Source organism: Mus musculus, chromosome X (assembly GCF_000001635.26).
Source record: "Mus musculus strain C57BL/6J chromosome X, GRCm38.p6 C57BL/6J".
Lineage (NCBI taxonomy): Eukaryota > Metazoa > Chordata > Mammalia > Rodentia > Muridae > Mus > Mus musculus.
The window spans coordinates 106,204,233-106,229,245 of record NC_000086.7 but is presented as its reverse complement, the minus strand read 5'-3'; the positions used below and the strand labels follow the sequence as shown (position 1 = coordinate 106,229,245).

Sequence of the window (25,013 nt, the reverse complement as noted above, 5' to 3'; positions counted from 1 at the left end):
ACGTGATTATAATCTTACAATAATCAGGACAGTGTGGTAATAGCATAAGAATAGCTATATAGATGTTTGATACAAGTAAAAGCTATTTTAAAACTCAAATTTTGCTCAATTCATTTTAAATAGGGACTAGCAAAACAAGGAAGAAATTACTTTCTGTCAACAAATCGCACTGGGACAATTGAATATTCACATTCAACAACATGAGTTTAGATTCTTACTTCACACCATACACTAAAAAGAATATAGCTTTAAAACTGTATATGCCCCAGTACAGGGGAACGCCAGGGCCAAAAAAATGGGAATGGGTGGGTAGGGAAGTGGGGGGGAGGGTATGGTGGACTTTTGTGATAGCATTGGAAATGTAATTGAGGAAAATATGTAATAAAAAATATTTTTAAAAAGAATATAGCTTTAATGTGAGGGATAAAACTATAGCACTTTTAAAGGAAGTGTTAGAAGAGCTTACAGTCCTTCAGCTAGATACATCATCTTTGTATATGCCACTAAAATGTATAATATATTTTAAAATGGCAGATTAGATTCCTTCCGAGTTATTTTCTGAGCCTTAAGTGCTGGGACCATAGCTACACTGACAAAAGTGCAATCACACTTGGAATCACAAGAATCTAGAGAAACCCTCAAAACCCATGCAAATCTGTCAGATGTAGGCTATATGCTTGTCCCAGTGCTGGAGAGACAGGGCCATGTAGGTACCTTCGGCTCCCTGACCAGTCAGTCATTCTACCATACTTTGAGTTACAGGCTAATAAGATATTCTGCATCTAAAATAAGTTGGCAGCATTTTTTTTTTCGAGACAGGGTTTCTCTGTGTAGCCCTGGCTGTCCTGGAACTCACTTTGTAGACCAGGCTGGCCTCAAACTCAGAAATTCACCTGCCTCTGCCTCCCAAGTGCTGGGATTAAAGGCATGCGCCACCACTGCCTGGCAGCTGGCAGCATCTTAAGAATGATATCCAAGTTAGTCCTTTGGCCTCCACACGCATGCTCACTCACACATACACACACACACACACACACACACACACACACACACACACACACATGCACACTTTTAATTTTAACTTTTTTAAAGTCTACTTTTAATGATGGTTCTTAAATGCTTTAAACTCCCTTGTAGCCCACCACCCACCAGAGGTAGTGGAAAAGATAGGATACAGGGGAAGTGGACCTATTTTAAAACATTCTTTGGAGCAACTCTCATCTGTGTTGTGTGGAAATCAGCCGTTCAGTTCACAGGTTAGCAGAGGCAGCTCGATCCACTCACAAACATTTCATGGATACCCCAGCAGTCTAGTTCAGTAGAGTCAGGATAGCAGACAGGAATCAGCAGTGGTAGCATGACCTAGCAGAGACAGCCAGGCCTCAGCCTCAGGTCAGGTCAGCAGGAGAGACCAGGAGGGACAGCAGGAGAAGTTCGTGGCTGTGACTCTCTCCAGGAAGCAAAGATCGGCAAAGACTCAAGACCCAGAATCATTGAACAGTTAGCTGTACTAGCAAGCCAAGCTGTCCCTGTCACTCCATGGAGTCCTATTTATACCCTCCAAACATCACGTGTCCTCCACATGCCTTGCCTCAGCACCTGTGTCTGTCTCAGCTGATATCACTCTGCCAATCAATCTGAGTCCGCAGAAGTGGGAAGAAACTGCAACACTCCACCACAAGTTTTTTGGTGTATTTCTGACTATGGAGTCCCGACAAATGCAGCTCAACTATGTAATGTAAGGTGGTCCAATACATGCCTGTCCTTAGCAAAGAATCCTTCATCACATGTCCTTTCATGCTTTATCAGAAAATCCTCTGTCCTGTGTCTGCTTCAGCTAAAAGTTCCTTCACGTTGTCCCAGCAAAACACCATCCAACCACCTTTTCAAAGAACCCTTAACTTTCCACTTCATACACTCATAAACTCACACCCACACACACATACACACACAAATGTACACACAGTAAAACTGAGAACACAGACTAGGCAATATTTGTAAATGTGATAGAAAGTTTGTGTCCAAAATACAAGAGGTTCTTAAAACTCTGTTTAAGAAAAAAAAAAAAAAAGAAAGAAAAGAAAGGAAAAGAAAAGAAGGAAAGGGAAGGGAAGGGAAGGGAAGGGAAGGGAAGGGAAGGGAAGGGAAGGAAAGGAAAGGAAAGGAAAAAAAGAAAAACACTCAGCAATGAGTTAAAACGATGAACTACTTCACTAAACAGAACATGCAGATAGCAAATGCCAATTTCCTTTGAGTCAGTGTACATGTCAAGAACATGACAATAGTGAGAAAAATGGATTTGCTTCTTGTAGCAAAAGAGCAAACAGAAGCTGAAGAGATGGCTCTGTCGTTAAGAGCACTGACTGCTCTTCTAGGAGGACCTGGGTTTGATTTCCAGAACCCACATGATGGCTCAAAACCATCAGCAACTCCAGTCCCGGAGGACTCAGTGCTCTCTTCTAGGCCCCATTGCACTGTACACATGTGGGGCACAGACATACATGCAAGCAGAATATCCATACATAAAGTTTTGTGTGGGTGAAAATGGGGAGGACATGCAACAAAGGTAACTTGTGGGAGCATCTCAAAGTGCTGTCAAAAGGAGAAACAATCTTACAATTGAGATTCGTGTAGCCCTGGCTGCCCTGGAACTCACTTTGGAGACCAGGCTGGTCTTGAACTCACTATGTGCCTGCTTCTGCCAAATTAATCTCCCAAGTGCTGAAATTAAAGGCATGTACCACCATTGACTGGCTGATTTTTAATTTTTTTTTAAATTTTACTTTATGTATACAGGTGTTTTGCCTGCATGTATGTGCACCAGGTGTGTACATGGAATCAATGGAGATAAAAACGATTTTGGATCCCCTGAAATTGAACTTACAGAGAGTTGGGAGCCACTGAAGTGCTCTCAAGTACTGAGCTTCTATCCAGCCCCTGACCTGGGTTTTATTCTGGGTTTGGATAAAGTGATAAAGGGATCTTTCTGATGTCTTGTTTTATAAGACTGTGAAATTAGTGTTCCTTAATATTATGGCCAGTAAGAAAATGATATGGTCCTTCACTATGTACCAGGAAAACTTCTATCAACCCTCAGTTCGTACCATAATAGAGAAGCCACTTGATGCCACAGAATGGTTGTCTGGGACAGTTTCTTCTTTTAGCCAAAATCAGACCATGCAACTCCAACCCAGTATAATCCAATTTTCACTATAGCCAAGATTTTTCTAGTCAAATTCAGAGGAGTGACAAGTGAGCATAGTCTAGCCTAGATGTAAATTCATCTTTCATTCTCTTGTTGCAAGGTGTCCTAGTTAGGTTTTCTATTGCTGTGATGAAATACACTGGCCAAAAGCAAACTGGAGACAAAGGGGTTTATTTGGCTTATACTTCCACATCATAGTCCATTACTGAGGGAAGTCAGGGCAGGAACTCAAACAGAGTGGAAAGAGTCAGGAACTGATGCAGAGGTCATGGAGGGGTGTTACTGGCTTGCTTCCCCCTGCTAGCTCAGCCTTCTTTCTTATAGAACCGAGGACCACCTGCAGAGGGATGGCATCACCTACAATGAGCTGGGACCATCCCAATCAATCCCTAATTAAGAAAATGCCTTACAGGTGGACCTTATGCATGCATTTTCTCAATTGAGGTTTCCTCCTTTCAGATAGCTCTAGCTGGTGTCAAGTTGGCATAAAACTAGCCAGCACATGGGGTTACTTGCTGAGCTATACTGGATAAAGCCCAGCACCAAACTGTAATACAGGCTATTATCAGAAATGAAATGCTTACTTATTCTTGTTACAGACCTCAAAGCCAGGAACTTATATTATGAAACTTGGCTTACTAAATTATGTCCCAAAATCCAAGTGGGTCTCTCTTGATAGTCAATTTGTCTTTTCTTTCTTCATAGTCGCAGGCTACTTTGCTTGTCCTATAGTATTTGTCTAAGTACAATGTAAAGTATTTGCCACAGTACAAATTCTCACTTGACTACCCGTGGGAAATTAAGAACTATGTGACTAAATTAAAAATAATAATAATAAAAGAACTATGTGACTATCCATGGTAACAACTTTAGTTATTGAATAACACTATTGTTATTTATTATTCTTGTTTTTTAATAGATCATGGATTTAAACTACTTTGTTCAGGATTCCAGAGCAAAAAAATAGGCCATGTATGACTTCTGCTAGCTGCAGAGGGAAACAAGAGGCCCCCTTTTAGTTAGTTGTATTATTCTCAAGGAGGAAACTTGTACTTCACAAAGTTTATATACAAAGAGAAGCAACCTTTGCTCCTTGAAGACCTGTATTTTGGCTCATTTAAAAGATCTTCAGGGTGGCACTCTGAAAAAAAAAAAAAACAACCCATGATCTACTAGATGGATCATAAATTTTTTGACATAAGAAATCCTAAATAACTGAGTTGTAAACAATGGCCAAATAAGTAAATAAAGGGTAAAACAACACTGTCTTGACTGTCAACACAACACAGATGATCTGTTCTCCGTAGTGACTGTCACTGCTTTTCCCATACATATAAGCCTCACCTGAATCTGTCATGACCCAATGCAAGTCTCCCAGAGCTGTTTCTGGATGTCTGATGTGGCCAGAATTGATATAAATTTTCCTGAAGCAAACCCAATGTTGAAGTGCCCATGACCAATATAAGTGGTCTAAATTGCTGGAAGGGATTCCCCTTGGGTCATCTATAGCTAGACCAGGAACTTCCCTAGGTGTCTGAACTGGATCTTAGTTTTCCAGGCAGTTGTGAGGTACTTAAAGCAGTCAAAGCTGTATGGATGACAGTTGAAACAATGACCTAAGAAGCAAAGGTTTGATTAATAGTTTGTGCAACCTCTGAGAAAACGCCCAAAAAATAAAAAATAAAAAAATAAAAGAAAATGCCCAAGCAGTAGATGTGCTTGCCACAATGCTAATGGACATGTACTTCTAGAAAACCTCAAAAACTGCAACAGTTTTAATTCCAATCTGACCTCCATTTTTTTTCCCTCAGTCTGAGTCAGTCACTCATTTCCACTCCCTGAAAGTTGCCTGTAAGGAAGGGTATCAGAAAGGAAGAGTCAGATAACTGTCCAATTAGATAGTCCAACTGCTGGTGTCTGAGGGCTTTGGTTACTTAAAAGGAAAAGAAAACGGGTCTTGAGAGATGGCTCTGCCCTTCAGAGCACTTACTGCTATGGATTGTGTGCCGCACCCATATCAAATGGTTAGCAACCACCTGTAACTCCCGTTCTAGGAGGTCCAATGCCCTCTGGCCTTCACGAGCTCCTGCACTCAGGTGGTACATACACTTATGCAGGTACAAGTAAATAATAAATCAATCCTTTAAAAAGAGAAAAGAGAAACAACACTAAGGGATCCTGACAACAAATACAAACCTGAAAATAACATATATTTCTTCAATAAATTTTACCGAATAGTGCTTAATCTCTAGCCAAACATGTGTGATGATGGTTGGATCCTTCTGATCTTCCAGGACATGCACACTGGAATAGGAAGGACAATTACAAAAATAGAGCATACTTAATAATATACAGAAAAAGATTATAAAATTGCCCATGGTAGAAAGGGAAGTAGAAAGACATAGGGAGACCAAATCCAGTTTGCTCACCTCACAGTAAGACTCCAATATTGAGTTGAAACCAACTGCAACCATACAGATGCGGCAGTCAATGCCTGTAATTGCAGCACTTGGGTAGCCGAGACATGAAAACCACAATTTTAATACCTGCCTGCACTACATGGTGAGTTCAAAGCCAGTCTTGAGCTATATAACCACACACTGTAAAAGAAAAAAAAGTCAAGAAATAAAGAAAAGAACAATTGTTGAAATAGTTTAGACATTCAAAAATATAGAGAGTCAAATGGGTCATATCTTACTACCAATCATACTTTCTACAAATGTTCCTTCTCATTTTTAAAAATGTGTACTTGAACACAATGGAGTTTCATGCCACTAAATCGATTCATAAAGACATTAATAAAACTGTAGAAAATATATAACAAGTTGTTGCTATTTTATCCAAATACAAAGCGCAAAAGTTTGCTTAGTTGTGTTCATATTCAAAGAACATGCAAATATAAATTATAATATATTCCATTTCATAAACTGCTAGCAAAGAAAATCGCAAGCTATCAACTAACTAGGTGTACTATATACAAGTCTTCTATGTAATTGTGAAGAATAAGGATGTGATTTTCTTGTCTAGGATATTAAAGATTTCATAATGGAAGTTTTCATGTATTTTCCAGTTTCCTTAAAACAAATGGGGGTACTTGAAATGTTTCAGTTTTCATAAATAGAAGGAATAACTTACTTAAGACATGTGCCTGCAAAGTGATTGTCATAACAATTGGCCATAGAAAAGATATTAAAATGTCGGTCTGGTATAAATTCGAAATTTTTAAGGTGGGAAAGAAGGAAGTGCATTTAATTTGGAAATACACTGGGGGGTAAGAATTGACAATATGCTGTTTCTCCAAAAGAGCTTGATTTTGGAAGATATGATGAAACACCATGAACAAAGTTACCGTGGGCAGGGAAGGATTTATTCATTTTACAGTTGTACTCCATCGTATTCAGGGAAGTCAGGGCAGGGACTGAAGTAGAGAAAACAGAGGAGTGCTGCTTGCTGCCTTATTGCCCATTGCTTGCCCAGCCTGCTTTGTATACAACTAAAGACCATCTGCTCAGCAGTGGACCACCCACAATGGCCTGGGCCCTCACACATCAATCATCAATCAAGAAAACACTCCAAAGACTTGCCTTAAAGGCCAGTCTTACAGAGGCATTTTGTCAGTTGAGGTTCCTTCTTCCAGACACCCTGGCTTGTGTCAAGTTGTCAAAAAAAACAAAAACGAAAACGAAAACAAAAAACAAAACGAAAACAAAAACAAACCCTAATCAGCACAGACATTATGTGTAGGTTGTGAAACAACTCTCATTCAAAAAAGAAAAATAAAAGAGCTGTCTGTATTTGAAAATAAAATAACTTCAGAGCACTCACACACACACACACAGACACACACACACACACACACACACACACACACACACACGCGCGCGCGCGCGCGCGCGGCGCGCGAACACACAAAGTTACCAGAAAAAGCATCAGAGTGAAACAGGACTCTAATTTCTTTACAGTAATCTCTCTAAATCTGTTTTCTTGGGTTGTTTTGGTTTGGTTTGGTTTGGTTTTTTTGCTTTCCACAATTTCAGTTGCCTGTTGTCAACCATGATTCAAATTTATTAAATAAAAAATTCCAAGCCGGGCAGTGGTGGCGCATGCCTTCAATCCCAGCACTTGTGAGGCAGAGGCAGGTGGATTTCTGAGTTCGTGGCCAGCCTGGTCTACAAAGTGAGTTCCAGGACAGCCAGAGCTACACAGAGAAACCCTGTCTCGGAAAAAAAAAAAATCCAGAAATTAACGATTCATGAATCATAAATCGAAAGCTGATCTCAGTAGTATATTAAATTCTTGTGTCCTTCCATATTGAGTCATCCCTTCGTCCAGTGCACTCAGCTATACACGGATTTCACCCAAGAGTCAGTAACTATTTTAGTTGTCATATGAGCTGCTGCAGTGCGTGGGGGCAAATAACTGTTATTTTACCAACAAATGGTCCCAAGGCACAAGATAAGTAATTCTGGACATTTGGATACAGCAAAGTAAAATAACTTACTTTGGGAAAGACGATAGAAACAAGATACTCTCATATTTTGCATAGACAAGTTTTAAGTCAAAACTGTAGGAATTAAACGGCGCTTTTTCTTTTCTTTTTAATTGTTATATACTAGGTACAAACTACTCATTTATTAGTTTCTACTTGCTTTGAAAAGGTAATCGTTGGTTTTGAACACTGGTCAGCTGGCTTACGAGTGGGGAAAAGACGCTACGGGCGGGACAAGGAAGAGCTAGGGAGCAGGGCGAGGGGGGGCTGCGAGGGCGGGGGAGCAGGGCGCGTGGCTCAGGGCACGTGGGGCGGGGGGCTGCGAGGGGGGAGCAGGGGGCGGGGCTCGGGGTGCGTGGGGCGGGGCTTGGGAGCCGTCAGCGTGGGTTCCGCAAGAGCATCAAAGTTCAAGATGGCTGACCAGGAGTCGGATGCGTTTGACCAGATTGTCGAGGAGGAGTCGTCCTCGGATGAGGTAAACTGCCCTACCTAAACTGAAGGGTTCGCTAAGCCCCGAAATGTTAAATCTGTGAGAGGTACTCCTGGAGAATTTTAAGTAAAACAGTCTTTGTTATAACTACGAGGCCCATTCAGTTGTGAGGACGTGAAAGGGCCTCATTTGGTAGGCCTAATTCTCTAATCTTCGTAAGCGGTCGGCGGAAAGATGCTACTATCAACGCTCTAGAGCTAGGTACCAACGAGATGGGATGTAATTTTGTGAAGTTACCCTGATAGGACTTGTCGCTAATTAATGGGCCTGGTTGTGTCTGATCCAGGTGTCCTGGCAACCTTTTCGAAGGCGGAAGAGAACAGGGCTGTTGAGAAACGTAGGAACGGGATTCTCGGACTCGTTTTAAACCAGAGACTGTTAACTTCGTAATTCTAAGGGTAGGGGAAGTAGAAGCCATGGCGTGAACCTCGTGAACCTCGGGGTACTCACGCCCAGGGGCATTTGTGGAATTCAGAGGTCATCAGACTTGTCATGCCGGAAGAGCGTTTAACCGCTCGAAACCTCTCTTAGCCGGTCCCTATTCTGAAAATATATATATATATATGGGAGTGGGCAATCTGGGAGACAAAAAAGAGTCCAGTTTCCACCCTAGAGGCTGGAGCCCCTCAGACCGTGAGGACGTAGGGAAGCCGGTGCTTTTGTAGGCTAGACCAAATCCCCACGTGTGAAGAACCGGATCTACTGCAGTGGCTTTCCCCCTTCGAGATGCTTTCATGCAGTTCCTCAGCTTGTGGTGAGCCCCCAACCATAAAAGTATTTTTGTTCCTACTTTATCATTGTAATTTTCTTGCTGTTATGAGTTGTAATGTAAACAGCGTATGCGACCCCAGTGCAAGGGTGGTTCGACCCCGAAGGAGTCGCAACCCGCAGGTCGAAAACCTCTGGTCTATTGGGTAGGGTTCCCAGATTTGAAAAAGATTTCCTAATGCCCACTTAAATTTGGATGTCAGCTAAGGAGCAACTAATTTTGCAGTATCAACATGGCCTGTGTGCCGAGGTGGTGATACACATTCGTTGTTAATGTGATATTCAAATGGAACGGGCTGTCGCGTTTGCCAGAACCATGTTCACCCAGCGGCCGAGTGGAGGAAGGGCCTCTGAGGGAATTCCAGGAAACTCCGAGGACCAGTGGGCATTAAGTGGGAGTGAGGATGGTCGGAGGGGAGCTGGCGCTGCATGGCGCAGAGTCGCTGAGCATCGCTAGGGCGACTTCCTCCGCACCTCTCCACCTCCGAACCTGCATGGGCCCCGGGTAGCCAAGTCCACACAGGTGGGGGCTGGCGGCTGGGAAGCAGCCCCGGCCGGGGAGCTGCGTGCTAGGACCGCCTTCCATCCCCCACAGGGGTGGAGCCAGACCGAGGTGGAAACCGCCTGCAGCTCTATCTCCGAGGTTGAGGAGCCGCAAGAGAAAATGGAGCCGGCCAAGATGGCGCCTATCAAGAACGCTCCGAGAGATGCCTTGGTAAGCGCGCGCGGGGAGCAGGGCCCGGCGCACTCCGTAGCATTGGGACCTGTGAGACAGGCCAGCCCGAGCGCTTGCCGGGGGAGCCCGAGCGCCTGGCGGGGATCGCGCGCCGTTTGCAGCCGGTAGACGTGGCTGGGAAAGGGCAGTGGAGTCCCCCTGTCCCTGGGGCTCCGTCCTTGCTCCTGGGGAGCCCCTCCAAAGGGCTGCCGCGGGGCTTTGTCTCGCTGGCCCGAGGCCACCCCCACCCACAAGTCCGCAGCCTCCTCGCTTCACGAGGATTCCCTGACTGCGACATGGGTTCTGATGCTAGTAGCTTCCCTCGCTGACAGATCCGAAAATGACAGCCAGCTGGACCCACCCCTACCTCTGCCTGGAAAGCCGGTAAAGGCCATTCTTGTGCCTTTGCTCCCACCCTTGCTAAAAGTTTTCAGCAAGAACATATGCCTGATTTTGTGTGATCACTGATAGGCAAACACTGGGAGAGGCACAAGGAGGAACGGTTTGCTGCATATAAAAATATGCCTTCCATCCAGCCTTGATTTCTTTCACTTAACATCGCGCATTCCGTCTGGCATTTTGTCTTTCTTTGAATCCACAGGTGATGGCACAGATCCTGAAGGATATGGGAATCACAGAGTATGAGCCAAGGGTTATAAATCAAATGTTGGAATTTGCTTTCCGTAAGTTAAATAAGTGAATACACCCAAAACCTGACCTCATGAATTAGAGAAGCTCGTTTGCTATAACACTTTAAACCAAAAGCAGTTGTTACTAATCTAGAGATGAGTAAAGCACTAAAAAGGAGCGCAAGTTAAGGGGTTGTAGTATTTAGATATGGCATGTCCGCATAAGTAAAGTATGCGAATAGGACAATTAGCGATTAAAACCAAAATTCATAAAGGTTCCAGAAATTAGCGGAACCTTTAAAAACCAGGGAGCATAAATAGTAAGGTGCTTTTAGGTTAGTCTTGGTTATGCATACTGTAATCTAGCCCTTGAGAAGGAGAGGCAAGAGGATCGGAAGTTCCAAGGGATCCCTTGGCGATATAGTGAGGCCGGTATGGGCTAGTTAAGATCCTGCCTTGAAATCTCTTCATTCGTTTAAGAAAAAATTATTTTGCTCTTAAAGGATATGTGACTACAATTCTGGACGATGCAAAGATTTATTCGAGTCATGCTAAGAAACCCACTGTTGATGCCGATGACGTGAGACTGGCCATCCAGTGTCGGGCTGACCAGTCCTTTACCTCTCCTCCCCCAAGAGATGTGAGCAAACGTTTATTTGCAGTTTTTCTTACTTACACTTTAAAAGGTATATTTCTAATGAGTATTTTTCTCTATTAGTTTTTACTAGATATTGCAAGGCAGAAGAATCAAACCCCTTTGCCGCTGATTAAGCCATATGCAGGACCCAGACTGCCACCTGATAGATACTGCTTAACAGCTCCAAACTATAGGCTGAAGTCCTTAGTTAAAAAGGTAAGGTTTTCTGGACAGGTGTAGTAACTAGTGCCTATAATTCCAACAGTAGGGGTGCTAAGGCAGGAGGATTAGGGGTTCAAAGCTGTCTTAGGCTACATGAATTGCTTATGTCAAAACGGAGGACAGGGGAGTTTTAGTTAGCTTATGGGGTTTTTTTCATTAATTTATTTACTCACTTTATATCGGGATCCAAGCCCCCCTCCTCCCAGTCCCCCCTCACACAGCTTCTACTCCCCACATCCTCCCTTCCCCTCTGAGAAGAGAGAATCCCCTGGGTACCCTCCTACCCTGGCACATCAAGTCACTACAGGAGTGACTACAAGTCTCCCACTGATGCCAGACAAGGTGGCACAGCTAGGGGAAGAGAATCCACAGGCAGGCAACAGATTCAGGGACAGTCCCCACTCCAATTGTTCGGAGACTCAAATGAAGCTGTGCTGTGCTGCACATCTGCTACACATGTGAGGGGAAGGGGTCTAGCCCATCCTAGCACTTTGGCGGTTCAGTCTCTGGGGGCCTCCACGGGTCCAGGTTAGTTGACTCTGTCTGTCATATGGAGTCCCTATCCCCTTTGGATCCCTCCATCTTAGGATTTTTTTTTTTTTTTGTGTGGTTTTTTGAGACAGGGTTTCTCTATAGCCCTGGATGTCCTGGAACTCACTTTGTAGACCAGGCTGGCCTCGAACGCAGAAATCTGCCTGGCTCTGCCTCCCGAGTGCTGGGATTAAAGGCGTGAGCCACCATGCCTGGCTCATCTTAGGTTTTTTTAAAGAGTGGAAGTAATAGGTAAACTTACAGAAAGCCAAATTCCTGTAGATGGCACAGTAAAGGTTAAAATAATTCTTGGAATTTTTTTTTCAGAGCTAGAAGAATTTTATTATTTCATCTAACCCAGTGGGAATTTTTTGCATTGGAGTCAGGGACAAAGCTAGGACTGACTCCCAGATCTGGTAGCTCACAAACTTTCCACTTTGCCATAGCTTTTTGTGTGTGACATCCAATAGTGAGGTGAATGGTATGTCATTCATATCTAGACTTTTTTTCAGACATATGACCTAAGGCTCTCTGAGCACTGAAAAGAGAACTCTCTTTATTGGGCCACCCTTGTTTTCTGAAACTCTGCTATAAGACAGTTTTATTTTAGGCAGAATTAAGACACTGAGTATTTCGGCCATCAGTGGAAAGAGAGGCCCATTGGTCTTGCAAACTTTATATGCCTCAGTATAGGGGAACGCCAGGACCAAGAAGTGGGAGTGGGTGGGTAGGGGAGTGAGGTGGGAGGGTTTGGGGGACTTTTGGGATAGCATGGGAAATGTAAATGAAGAAAATACCTAATTAAAAAAAAGACACTGACTATTTAAAATCCAATATTATAATACAAGTGAGCATTTATCTACCTTAAATATACAGAACTGAGCCGGGCAGCGGTGGCGCATGCCTTTAATCCCAGCACTTGGGAGGTGGAGGCAGGTGGATTTCTGAGTTCGAGGCCAGCCTGGTCTACAGACTGAGTTCCAGGACAGTCAGGGCTACACAGAGAAACCCTGTCTCGAAAAACATATATATATATATATATATATATATATATATATATATATATATATATATATACACACAGACACACACACACATATACGTGTGTGTGTGTGTGTGTGTGAATGATAGTGTTGTATGTACAGATATATGGACGGATGTAAAAACTCCCAATAATTGGTTTTAAAACAGAAGAGTTCAGTCACTCCTCAGTAACATGACAAAAAGAAAAACACAATAAAAGCAAATATTGTTGCATTGGATCATCCAATAATAACCCACATCAGCAGTTACACTTTCACTCTTCATCATGTTTAGGTATCAAATCTTACCATGAAAACTAATGTGTTTTTAAATCCCCTAGGGACCTAACCAAGGAAGACTAGTGCCTAGATTAAGTGCGGTCAGTAGTAGACCAACTACTCCTCCTGTAGGTAAGTAAAGGGGGAAATGGCCTTTCTGAACAGGAAAAACAGCCTCTCAGCATTTGCTTTTGAACCATAACCCAAGTCAAAATGGGAGTCATAAACTCCAATATGTTACCACTGATAAATTTTATTCATCTTCTGGTAAAAATATGAACATGAGTTTTAATCATTCAGTGGAGAAAAAAAAACACAAAAACTGACACTGATGCCAAATTACATTGTCCCATCCATTGTTCATATAAACTGTGATTCCAGAAACTCTTTATTCTTAGCTGTTTCCACCTTCTATGTTCAGGTCTCCAAACACACCCATGCCAGCTACCTACTTATAATAGAACTTAAACAAATGTCTCAATAAAGTGGGTACAGGTTCAGAGAAGTTTGGAATATACGAAAAGTTCAACATTCTTAAAAATAGTCTTTAATATTCCCTATTAAACACAGTACAAGGATCAGCCTGGGTAGCATAGAAAGATCGCATCCCAAAAAAGAAAATCATACTAATTATCCTATATTTGTCAGTGAGAGCCCTTAAAGCTGTGTCCTGATATCAATTTGATAACTCTCAATCACACTGTGGATATTCCTGACATATGGTGTTGCAAGCCTCTTATATTTCTTTTTTTTAAAGAATAGTTTCTTTAATTAATGGTGTTGGAACAAAATGTATAGCCGTATGCAGGAAAGATTAGATTTTTAGCATATATCATATATAAAATTCATTTTAAGATTAAAGATTTAAACAAAAGACAGAAAATTTTATTTATGTAGAAGTACATTCAAGAAATATATCATAAATATAGTGAATATAGTCAATAATAATGTACTGCGTTCTTTTTTCTCTTTTTTTATAATTTTTATTAGGTATTTTCCTCATTTACATTTCCAATGCTATCCCAAAAGTCCCCCATACCCTCCCCCCCCACTCCCCTACCCACCCACTCCCACTTTTTGGCCCTGGTGTTCCCCTGTACTGGGGCATATAAAGTTTGCAAGTCCAATGGGCCTCTCTTTCCAGGGATGGCCGACTACGCCATCTTTTGATACATATGCAGCTAGAGACAAGAGCTCCGGGGTACTGGTTAGTTCATAATGTTGTTCCACCTATAGGGTTGCAGACCCATTTAGCTCCTTGGGTACTTTCTCTACCTCCTCCATTGGGAGCCCTGTGATCCATCCATTAGCTGACTGTGAGCATCTACTTCTGTGTTTGCTAGGCCCCGGCATAGTCTCACAAGAGATAGCTATATCAGGGTCCTTTCAGCAAAATCTTGCTAGTGTATGCAATGGTGTCAGTGTTTGGAGGCTGATTATGGGATGGATCCCTGGATATGGCAGTCTCTAGATGGTCCATCCTTTGGTCTCAGCTCCAAACTTGTAACTCCGTCCATGGGTGTTTTGTTCCCAATTCTAAGAAGGGGCAAAGTGTCCACACTTTGGTCTTCGCTCTTCTTGAGTTTCATGTGTTTAGCAAATTGTATCTTATATCTTTGATATCCTAAGTTTCTGGGACAATATCCACTTATCAGTGAGTACATATTGTGTGAGTTCCTTTGTGAATGTGTTACCTCACTCAGGATGATGCCCTCCAGGTCCATCCATTTGGCTAGGAATTTCATAAATTCATTCTTTTTAATAGCTGAGTAGTACTCCATTGTGTAGATGTACCACATGTTCTGTATCCATTCCTCTGTTGAGGGGCATCTGGGTTCTTTCCAGCTTCTGGCTATTATAAATAAGGCTGTTATGAACATAGTGGAGCATGTGTCCTTCTTACCAGTTGGGGCATCTTTTGGATATATGCCCAGGAGAGGTATTGCGGGATCCTCCGGTAGTACCATGTCCAATTTTCTGAGGAACCACCAGACTGATTTCCAGAGTGGTTGTACAAGCTTGCAATCCCACCAACAATGGAGGAGTGTTTCTCTTTCTCCACATCCTCGCCAGCATCTGCTGTCACCTGAATTTTTGATCTTAGCCATTCTGACTGGTGTGAGATGGAATCTCAGGGTTGTTTTGATTTGCATTTCCCTGATGATTAAGGATGTTGAACATTTTTTCAGGTGCTTCTCTGCCATTCGGTATTCCTCAGGTGAGAATTCTTTGTTCAGCTCTGAGCCCCATTTTTTAATGGGGTTATTTGATTTTCTGGAGTCCACCTTCTTGAGTTCTTTATATATGTTGGATATTAGTCCCCTATCTGATTTAGAATAGGTAAAGATGCTTTCCCAATCTGTTGATGGTCTTTTTGTCTTATTGACTATGTCTTTTGCCTTGCAGAAGCTTTGCAACTTTATAAGGTCCCATTTATCAATTCTCGATCTTACAGCACAAGCCATTGCTGTTCTATTCAGGAATTTTTTCCCTGTACCCATATCTTCAAGGCTTTTCCCTACTTTCTCCTCTATAAGTTTCAGTGTCTCTGGTTTTATGTGGAGTTCCTTAATCCACTTAGATTTGACCTTAGTACAAGGAGATAGGAATGGATCAATTCACATTCTTCTACATGATAACAGCCAGTTGTGCCAGCACCATTTGTTGAAAATGCTGTCTTTTTTCCACTGGATGGTTTTAGCTCCCTTTCTCTTTTTTTTTTTTTTTTTGTGGGAATAGCTGTATTTTCTTGCATTTGATTTTTCTTTTCTTTTTTTTTTTTTACCTTGCAAGTCTATATTTATTTGTTTTGTTAAAGGAATTATGTTATTTTTTTTAATTAGGTATTTTCCTCGTTTACATTTCCAATGCTATCCCAAAAGTCCCCCATACCCACCCCCCCAATGCCCTACCCACCCACTCCCCCTTTTTGGCCCTGGCGTTCCCCTGTACTGGGGCATATAAAGTTTGCAAGTCCAATGGGCCTCTCTTTCCAGTGAGGTCCGACTAGGCCATCTTTTGATGCATATGCAGCTAGAGTAAGAGCTCCGGGGTACTGGTTAGTTCATAATGTTGTTCCACCTATAGGGTTGCAGTTCCCTTTAGCTCCTTGGGTACTTTCTCTAGCTCCTCCGTTGGGGTCCTGTGTTCCATCCAATAGCTGACTATGAGCATCTACTTCTGTGTTTGCTAGGCCCCGGCATAGTCTCACAAGAGACAGCTATATCAGGGCCCTTTCAGCAAAATCTTGCTAGTGTATGCAATGGTGTCAGTGTTTGGAGGCTGATTATGGGATGGATCCCTGGATATGGCAGTCTCTAGATGGTCCATCCTTTGGTCTCAGCTCCAAACTTTGTCTCTGTAACTCCTTCCATGGGTGTTTTGTTCCCAATTCTAAGAAGGGGCAAAGTGTCCACACTTTGGTCTTCGCTCTTCTTGAGTTTCATGTGTTTAGCAAATTGTATCTTATATCTTGGGTATCCTAAGTTTCTGGGCTAATATCCACTTATCAGTGAGTACATATTGTGTGAGTTCCTTTGTGATTGGGTTACCTCACTCAGGATGATGCCCTCCAGGTCCAACCATTTGCCTAGGAATTTCATAAATTCATTATTTTTAATGGCTGAGTAGTACTCCATTGTGTAAATGTACCACATTTTCTGTATCCATTCTTCTGTTGAGGGGCATCTGGGTTCTTTCCAGCTTATGGATAAAGGAGATAGGAATGGATCAATTCACATTCTTCTACATGATAACCACCAGTTGTGCCAGCACCATTTGTTGAAAATGCTGTCTTTTTTCCACTGGATGGTTTTAGCTCCCTTTATTTCTATGTCCAAGTTTTAGATTGGAATACTTCTCCAAAGAGCCTTAGGTCTTTTTAGTGAATGGTAATCATTATTTGTAATTTTTTTTAATTAAGGAGGTGGGAAGTGATGGCATTTGGGAGGCAGAGGCAGGCAGGATATGAGTTAGAGGCCAGCCTGGTCTACGAAGTGAGTTCCAGGACGGCAAGGGTTACACAGAGAGAAACCCTGTCTCAAACCCCTATCCCCCAAAATAAAAAATTAAGTTTTCTGATTTTTTTCATGTTTTTTTGAAAAAAAAGTCCTCTTCTTTTTTTTACTTGTATTAATTTCATGACTCTTACTATCTTTAATGTGAGTCTTATAGGTCTCATATTTATAGTATAAGACTAATTTTTTTAAAAGACTGGGTCTTACTCTGTAACCCAGGATAGCCTTAAACTTGCTATTCTTCAGCCTTCTGAGTATTCATATTACACTTGAAGAATACTGCCCACATAGCATTTGATCTTTGAGGTATGAACGATCTCTTCATATTCTCAGGATATAAATTTACATGCCAGCATTTTTATTGGTTATTTTGTTTATTTACATTTCAAATGTCATTCCCCCTTCCCAGTTTCCCCTCTGCACACCTCCTATCCCTTCCCCACCCTGCTTCTAAGAGGGTATTCTCCCACCCACCCTCCCATTCCCACCTCATCATCCTACACTGGGGCATCGGGCCTCCACAGGACCAAGGGGCTCCCCTCACACTGATGTCAGATAAGGCCATCCACCCACTGCTACATATGTGGCTGTAGGAATGGGTCCCTCCATGTGTACTTTTGGTTGATGGTTTAGTCCCTGGGAGCTCTGAGGAGTGGGGGTGTCTGGTTGATTGATATTGTTGTTCTTCCTATGAGGTTGCAAACTCTTTCAGCTCCTTCAGTCCTTTCTCTTACTCCTCCATTGGAGACCCCGTGCTCAGTTCAATGGTTGGCTGCAAACATCCACCTCTGTATTGGTTAGCATCTGGCAAAGCCTCTCAGGAGACAGCTGTTATCAGGCTCCTGTCAGCAAGTACTTCTTGGCATCCACAATAGTGTCTGGGTTTGGTGTCTGTATGTGGGATAGATCCCTAGGTAGGTCAGACTCTGGGTGGCCTTTCCTTCAGCTCCACTCTTTGTCCCTGCATTTCCTTTAGACAGGAGCAGTTCTGGATTAAAATTTGGAGATGGGTGAGTGGCCCCATCCCTCAACCAGGGATTGTGCCTAACCTCTGAATATGGTCTCTAACAGGTTCATCCCTCCCCTTTGTTGTGTATTTCAGCTAATATCATTGTGTTCTGGGAGCCTCTTGCTTTTCTGGCATCTGGGGATTTCTGGTGGCTACCCCAGTTCCCCATCCCCCATTGCTACACACCTCAATTTCCTGACCCTCTCTCTGTACATGCCAGCATTTTTAAACTGTTATCAGTTAGGTGTGTAGCTCCAATAATCTACATATGACCTCCTGTGAACAGAAATTTGCATATAAAAACTGTAACTCGTCAGTCATATTCTACTTACCCGTATATTCACATTAATTAAAGGAATATCAAAATTTTGCTTTTTTGAAAGTTATCTATGTTGCCCAGGCTTGTCTTAAATCCTAAACTCAAGTGTTCTACCTGACCCTACCTCCAGACTAGCTGCACTAGACAGGTGTGTACTACTGCACTTAAAAACAACAGGGCATAGTGATCAGTTACCCATAACGTGCAAGGAAGCCAATTTTAGTACCAGTTGCTTTTGTACATTACTGGGCATCTGTTAATCATTTAGAGTTTAACCACCTAGAATATAAGTGTTAACCCAAACTTTCTATTTAAACATTCAGTCTTTAAAATTAAGCAAACAACCCTATAGGTGGAACAACATTATGAACTAACCAGTATCCCGGAGCTCTTGACTCTAGCTGCATATGTATCAAAAGATGGCCTAGTCGGCCATCACTGGAAAGAGAGGCCCATTGGACTTGCAAACTTTATATGCCCCAGTACAGGGGAACGCCAGGGCCAAAAAAATGGGAATGGGTGGGTAGGGAAGTGGGGGAGAGGGTATGGGGGATGTTTGGGATAGCATTGGAAATGTAATTGAGGAAAATACGTAATAAAAAAATATTAAAAATTTTAAAAAAATAAGCAAACTTTTTTGTTTTTTGTTTTTGTTTTTATTATTTTATTATTTACATTCCAAATGTTGCCCCCTTTTCCAGTCCCCCCTCCCAGAGTTCTTCACCCTATCCACCCTTTTGCCTCTGAGAAGGTTCTCCCACCCACCCACCCACCTTATGCAACCATCCCCCTGCCTCACACACACCCCTAGCATCCTCCTTCCCTGTGGCATCAATTACTTTTTTATTTTAAAACACAGGAAACATATTTCCACTAAGGAAAGGTGAGGAAAAATCTCCCCAGAGTGAGAGAGAGGTTCCTGGGGAATAATACCCATTGTAAAAATCTTAAATTACTCTGCCTTCATTTCTGATGATACTTTCTCATCTTCCATTGCCCTCTGTACTTTGAAGGTGTATCCCTATAAGCTATAGACCATAGAGTATGAATGTGTATGAAGTCATCTAACTAGTACAATCTGTTCATTTCAACTATAGCACCCCCACAAGCAGTATCTGGCCCAAATAAGGCTGCAACTCCGGTGTCAGTGACAAGCCAAAGATTTGCTGTGCAGATTCCACCTTCTCAGTCCACACCTGCCAAGCCAGGTAACATGATACAGGAGAGGGGACAGTGTTCATGAGTAATTGTCAATTCTACAACAGTATGTATAACTGTAGGAAGACTTTTGGTTTAGTGTCACAACAGGAAGGTGGCAGGTAAAACTGCAAACCAGGGTTCTTTATGCAAGGTCTGTACAATTGCATTAAGTTTTACATACACCTAAAATTTCAGGACGAGGGTAGTATATTGAGGTGCTCATTAAATTCTAAAATACTATAAAGAAATTGGGGTTCACAGATGTCTTCAGGGAAAAGCATGTTGAGTAAAATCTCAAAAGAACTGGAATAGTTATGTGATGAACGTGTATGATCCCAATGTAAATGTGAATGAAAATGTGCCTTTATTCACATCATAGGTGGCAGCTGTGATTGGACTAATGTCAATAGACTGCTGACACAGCAGTTTCCTAATATGTATGCTTAGACTGCAGATCTTTTGAAACATATCTCCATAAAAGTAGCAACTTAGATAAAAGTTGGGGTAGCAAGATGGCTCTTGGGTAAGGGCACTTGCCACCAAGCTTTATGACTTGGGTTCAATTTCCCAGAACCCCCATGGTATAAAGAGAACCGACTCCCAGAAGTTGTCCCCCGCTCTCCATATGTGTTCCATGGTACATACACACCCGCGCAAGCATGCACACACATCTATAAACGCAGTTGTTTTAGAAAATGCCCTATCAGAGAAGCATGTCTCCTGGCCTTGCACATGAATCCAATGCACTGAATACTAATTAAAAATTCAGGTAATTAAAAATAAAAATTTTGTTAATTTTGCAATAGGTTTAGGAAGATTTAATATTTATATATACATATATCCAAACATCCTTATGCCTAGTAAATATCACAATTGGCAAATTTAAGATAAAAATTTTTAAAGATTGAATTCTACTGTTAATAATTACCTTTGTTTCTTCTATGATGTAGTTATGTGCTGTGCTATTGAAACTTGTCTAAAATTACATTCTCTATGTTGTCTACATTTATTCCTGGGTAATTCATATCTGGGTGTGGGGGTTCTCTTCTGTTTACAGCTCCTGCAGCAACTGCAGTCCAAAATGTTCTGATTAATCCTTCAATGATTGGGCCCAAAAATATTCTCATTACCACCAGCATGGTTTCCTCACAGAACACAGCCACCGACTCAAACCCACTGAAGAGGAAGCATGATGACGACGATGACAATGACACCATGTAAGGAATAAAGTCTGTTCTGCATACATTAACATTTTTGTGTGTTTGGGCCCATATGGCGGACTCAATAGCCTAAGTCTTCATAAGTTTTATCTTAGAAACGTAGTAGTAATATTTTTCACATTAGTTACATCTGGAAGGTTTTGTTACAGTACAAGTACTTGCTTCTAGACAGCTTCATTAATGTTGAGTCTCACCATGGCAACTCTGTTTTTAGAAGCAGTTTTCCGATATGTGTCACTAGCAGCAGCGCTTGGACTTCAGCTCCTGGTCTCATTTACATTTAACAGGACTTTCTTTTGATAGTGAACTATTCACATTGTCACTTTTTGACCAAATCTCTCAATTTAGGAACCAAATCTCTCAATTTAGGAAACTTTTTTTTTTTTGAAGAGTGGATTTAGAAGTGTGCTAAATCCATTTTGAATGTATTTGGGTTTTGGTCTTTTCTGATTTCCTATCTAGATCTCGTTTGTTTTCTGTTCCCACCTCTCATCGCCTTAAGTCATTTGCCATTGCACTTAAATGTAATAGACTGTGACTGGAATGTGTAATATGCCCTAGATGCCTGGCACTCTGCAGTTCCTGTGAACCGGAGTGTCTGCTTTTGCTCTTCTTCACTCCTAACAGAGCATTCGGGTCTCAGCACTTGCCTTTCATGCCTGCTAAGCACTTCTCATTGATAGGCACTTTTGCATCAATTGCATTCACAATCTTTCATGTTTAAAATTTAAAATATAACTTAAAACCTGCCTTGGAAAGTAATTTACACTGGACTCAGACAAAACCACTAAAGAACTTTGTTGTTTTTCTTAACCACCTGCATATATATATGCTTTGGTCACTACGGCTTGAACCAGTCCGTTGGTTTCATTCAGACCACCTTTCTAGCTTGCTGCTGAGGGTGTCACACATAAGATGGGATCAAGCCTGAAGGAAGATTCTGATTCTCTTTCCCTATCAGGCCAACAGGGAAAAGTCACCTGACTCCATTTAGGTACCCCAAAATTTCCCAACCATGTTTCTATACACCTTCTTCTACTCTGTTAATACATACGTACAAGACTCACTGGGAACAACAGCAAAGCTTTTTTCCAAGTATAAAAAGAACTGATTTGATTTGGTTTAAGTTCCACATAGCCAACATTGGAAAAACTTTCTGAAACCTTCATGCCACTTAAAATTTATAGCCATGGATCATCAAAACTTACTAAGTATCAGCATAGGGTGGTGTTTGACACATGAAATAGATCAGTAACAAGACAGAGATATTTCATGCCAGTTTTAATTGTCTAGGACGGTTAGTGAAAGCTGATCTGATCAATACCATAAGAGAAATGTGCAGTATACAACACAGATGTCAGGACTAGAATGTTCTCAGGGAGGCAGAATACAAGAAAGCCTAGGTTCTGGTATTAGTTTCATTTACCAACAATGTGACCTTACTTTACCTCGGAGCCTTGTTCTCACTAGTAATAGGGAAATAACATCTACCCTGCCTACCTCACAGGGATGTTGTGAGGGTTTAGCTGGTGTGTGTGAAAGTTCCAAGATTGTAAAAGCTATATAATTATTAATATATTTGTTTCAACATTGTTAATAAAAATTTAACTTTAATCATTAACCTTTCATTTCTTGGCTGAAGGGATTCAAGGAAAGTGACCAAGGCAACAGTATAGCAATTCATGATGCTGGCAGCATGGTTTTGCTGGGAATTAGCATTTGAGTCATGGTAAAGAAAAAGAATATGGCATTATGTCTTACAAACTTAAGATAGTGGGAATTTGTACATGTATAGAGCTCTGGTTGCTTTTGGGGAGGGAAGCCAGGAGACAACTAAGATGGTCCCTTGTCTTAGATACCCTTTTTGATTACATACAAGCATGTATCCCATGAGGTAGGAAAAAGCAGGAAACAATGAGCACTGGAGGTGGGGGGGGGGGCGTCTGGCTGCATCAGGATCGTGAGTTTGGAGCTAGGTCAAACAGTATTGTAAAATTCTTGTCATTCCACACACACACACACACATCAAAATTTGAATTCCTCATTTATAACATGGGGATTAGGTGGAAATATTCAAAGTGATTTTACTTAAAATACATGCCTATAACATTCATTTATCATTAACTAATTAACATTAGTAATTTTATTTTTTTCAAACTATTATCCCCTCGGGTCTTTATTTTTTTAATTAGATATTTTATTTATTTACATTTCAAATATTATCCCCCTTCCCAGTTTCCCCTCCAAACCCCCCCATCCCACCCCCTCCCCCTGCCTCCACAGAGTGCTCCACCACCCACCTACCCACTCCCGCCCCACTGTCCTAGCATTCCCTTACACTGGGGCATCGAGCCTTCACAGGACCAAGAGCCTCTCTTCCCACTGATGCTTGACAAGGCCATCCATCCCCTGCTACAATATGTGGCTGGAGCCCATGTGTACTCTTTGGTTGGTGGTTTAATCCCTGTGAGCTCTGGTTGGTTGATATTTTTCTTCCTATGGGATTGCAAACCCCTTCAGCTCCTTCAGTCCTTCCCCTAACTCCTCCACTGGGGTCCCGTGCTCAGTTCAATGGTTGGCTGTGACCATCCACATCTATATTGGTCAGGCTCTGGCAGAGCTTTTCAGGAGACAGCTGTTATCAGTCTGTCAGCAAGCACTTCTTGACATCAGCAATAGTGTCTACATATGGGATGGATTCCCCAGGTGGGGCAGTCTCTGCTCCACTCTTTGTCCCTGTATTTAATTCCTTTACACAGGAGCCATTCTGGGTTAAAATTTTGGAGATGGGTGGGTGGCCCCATCCCTCAAGCAGGGGGCCATGCCTAACCTCTGGATGTGGTCTCAACAGGTTTCCCCTCCCCTTTGTGGAGTATTTCAGCTAATCTCATCCCCTTTGGGTCCTGGGAGCCTCTTGCTTTCCTGGCATCTGGGACTTTCTGGTTGCTACCCCCAGTTCCCTATCCCCCACTGCTATACACCTCTGTTCTATTTCCTGACCCTCTGTACATCTCACTAGCATCAGTGGGAGGGGAGGCCCTTGGTCCTGAAGGCTTGATGCCCCAGTGTAGAGGAATGCTAGGATGGTGAAGAGTGGGTAGGTGGGAGGGGGAGCACCCTTATAGAAGCAGGGTAAGGGAGGATGGGATAGGGATTTTGGTAAAGGGTGATAACATTTGATATGTAAATAAAACATCCAATTAAAAAAAATGAAATCTGGAAGCCCATCCTTGCCAGCCTGGGCTCCACAGTAACTCCCGGCAGAGTAAACAGAGAGGGGGAAATGGAATCAAGGGTTTCCAAGGTGAAAACCCCTGCAACACCTGTCCAATGTAGGGCAGCCAAGAAGTGGGACAGAGGCACCAAGGATTCCAGCAGATTTCTACACTTTAAAAACAAACTATCTGATGTGTTCACATATACTGTAATGGTCATACTTTTAGTGGGTGTTGGAATTAATCAATAGCATAAAAAAACTTGGAAAATTACTGTTTTATTTTTCTGTTTTTAGACAGGTCTCACTTGGTAGCCTTGGTCAGTATTGAACTTTGTGTTGGGATCAAAGTGTACCATGCCCAGCAAAGAAAAAAAGGTATAAAGAAAAATAAAATGACAAAAATATAGCATATTACACATATAAAAAATGGTACTTATAATCCTAACTTTAACCTTAGGGCTCAGGGCTAGAGAGGTGGCTCAGCGGTTAAAGAGCACACTGACTGCTCTTCTGAAGGTCACGAGTTCAAATCTCAGCAACGACATGGTGGCTCACAACCACCCGTAATGAGATCTGATGCCCTCTTCTGGTGCTTCTGAAAACAGCTACAGTGTACTTACATATAATAAAAAACAAACAAGCCGGGGCCTAGCAAACACAGAAGTGGACGCTCACAGTCAACTATTGGATGGATCACAGGGCCCCCAATGGAGGAGCTAGAGAAAATATCCAAGGAGCTAAAGAGATCTGCAACCCTATCGTTGGAACAACATTATGAACTAACCAGTACCCCAGAGCTCTTTGACTCTAGCTGCATATGTATCAAAAGATGACCTAGTCGGCCATCACTGGAAAGAGAGGCCCATTGGTCAGGCAAACGTTATATGCCCCAGTACAGGGGAATGCCAGGGCCAAAAAATGGGAATGGGTGGGTAGGGGAGTGGGGGGGGGGGGGGAGGGGGGCGGACTTTTGGGATAGCATTGGAAATGTAATTGAAGAAAATACGTAATAAAAAAAAAGAAAAAAAAAAAACAAACAAACCCT

The 25,013-nt window shown here is 42.2% G+C and overlaps 1 protein-coding gene across 2 annotated transcripts; it reads left to right on the top strand.

Annotated features, from left to right (window-relative positions):
• Positions 1 to 8,087: 8,087 nt before the first annotated feature.
• Positions 8,088 to 22,372, top strand: Taf9b (TATA-box binding protein associated factor 9B). 2 transcript variants are annotated; one of them, NM_001167988.1, is made up of 8 exons: positions 8,088 to 8,169; positions 9,548 to 9,667; positions 10,269 to 10,350; positions 10,800 to 10,936; positions 11,015 to 11,149; positions 13,050 to 13,119; positions 19,429 to 19,539; positions 20,589 to 22,372. In NM_001167988.1, the coding sequence occupies exons 1-8, from the start codon at positions 8,107 to 8,109 to the stop codon at positions 20,750 to 20,752; spliced, it is 882 nt and encodes a 293-aa protein (NP_001161460.1). In that variant the 5' UTR covers positions 8,088 to 8,106; the 3' UTR covers positions 20,753 to 22,372. The 2 variants fall into 2 exon arrangements, with proteins under 2 accessions (NP_001161460.1, NP_001001176.2); NM_001001176.2 differs by lacking the exon at positions 8,088 to 8,169 and having other exon boundaries at positions 9,404 to 9,667.
• Positions 22,373 to 25,013: the final 2,641 nt, after the last annotated feature.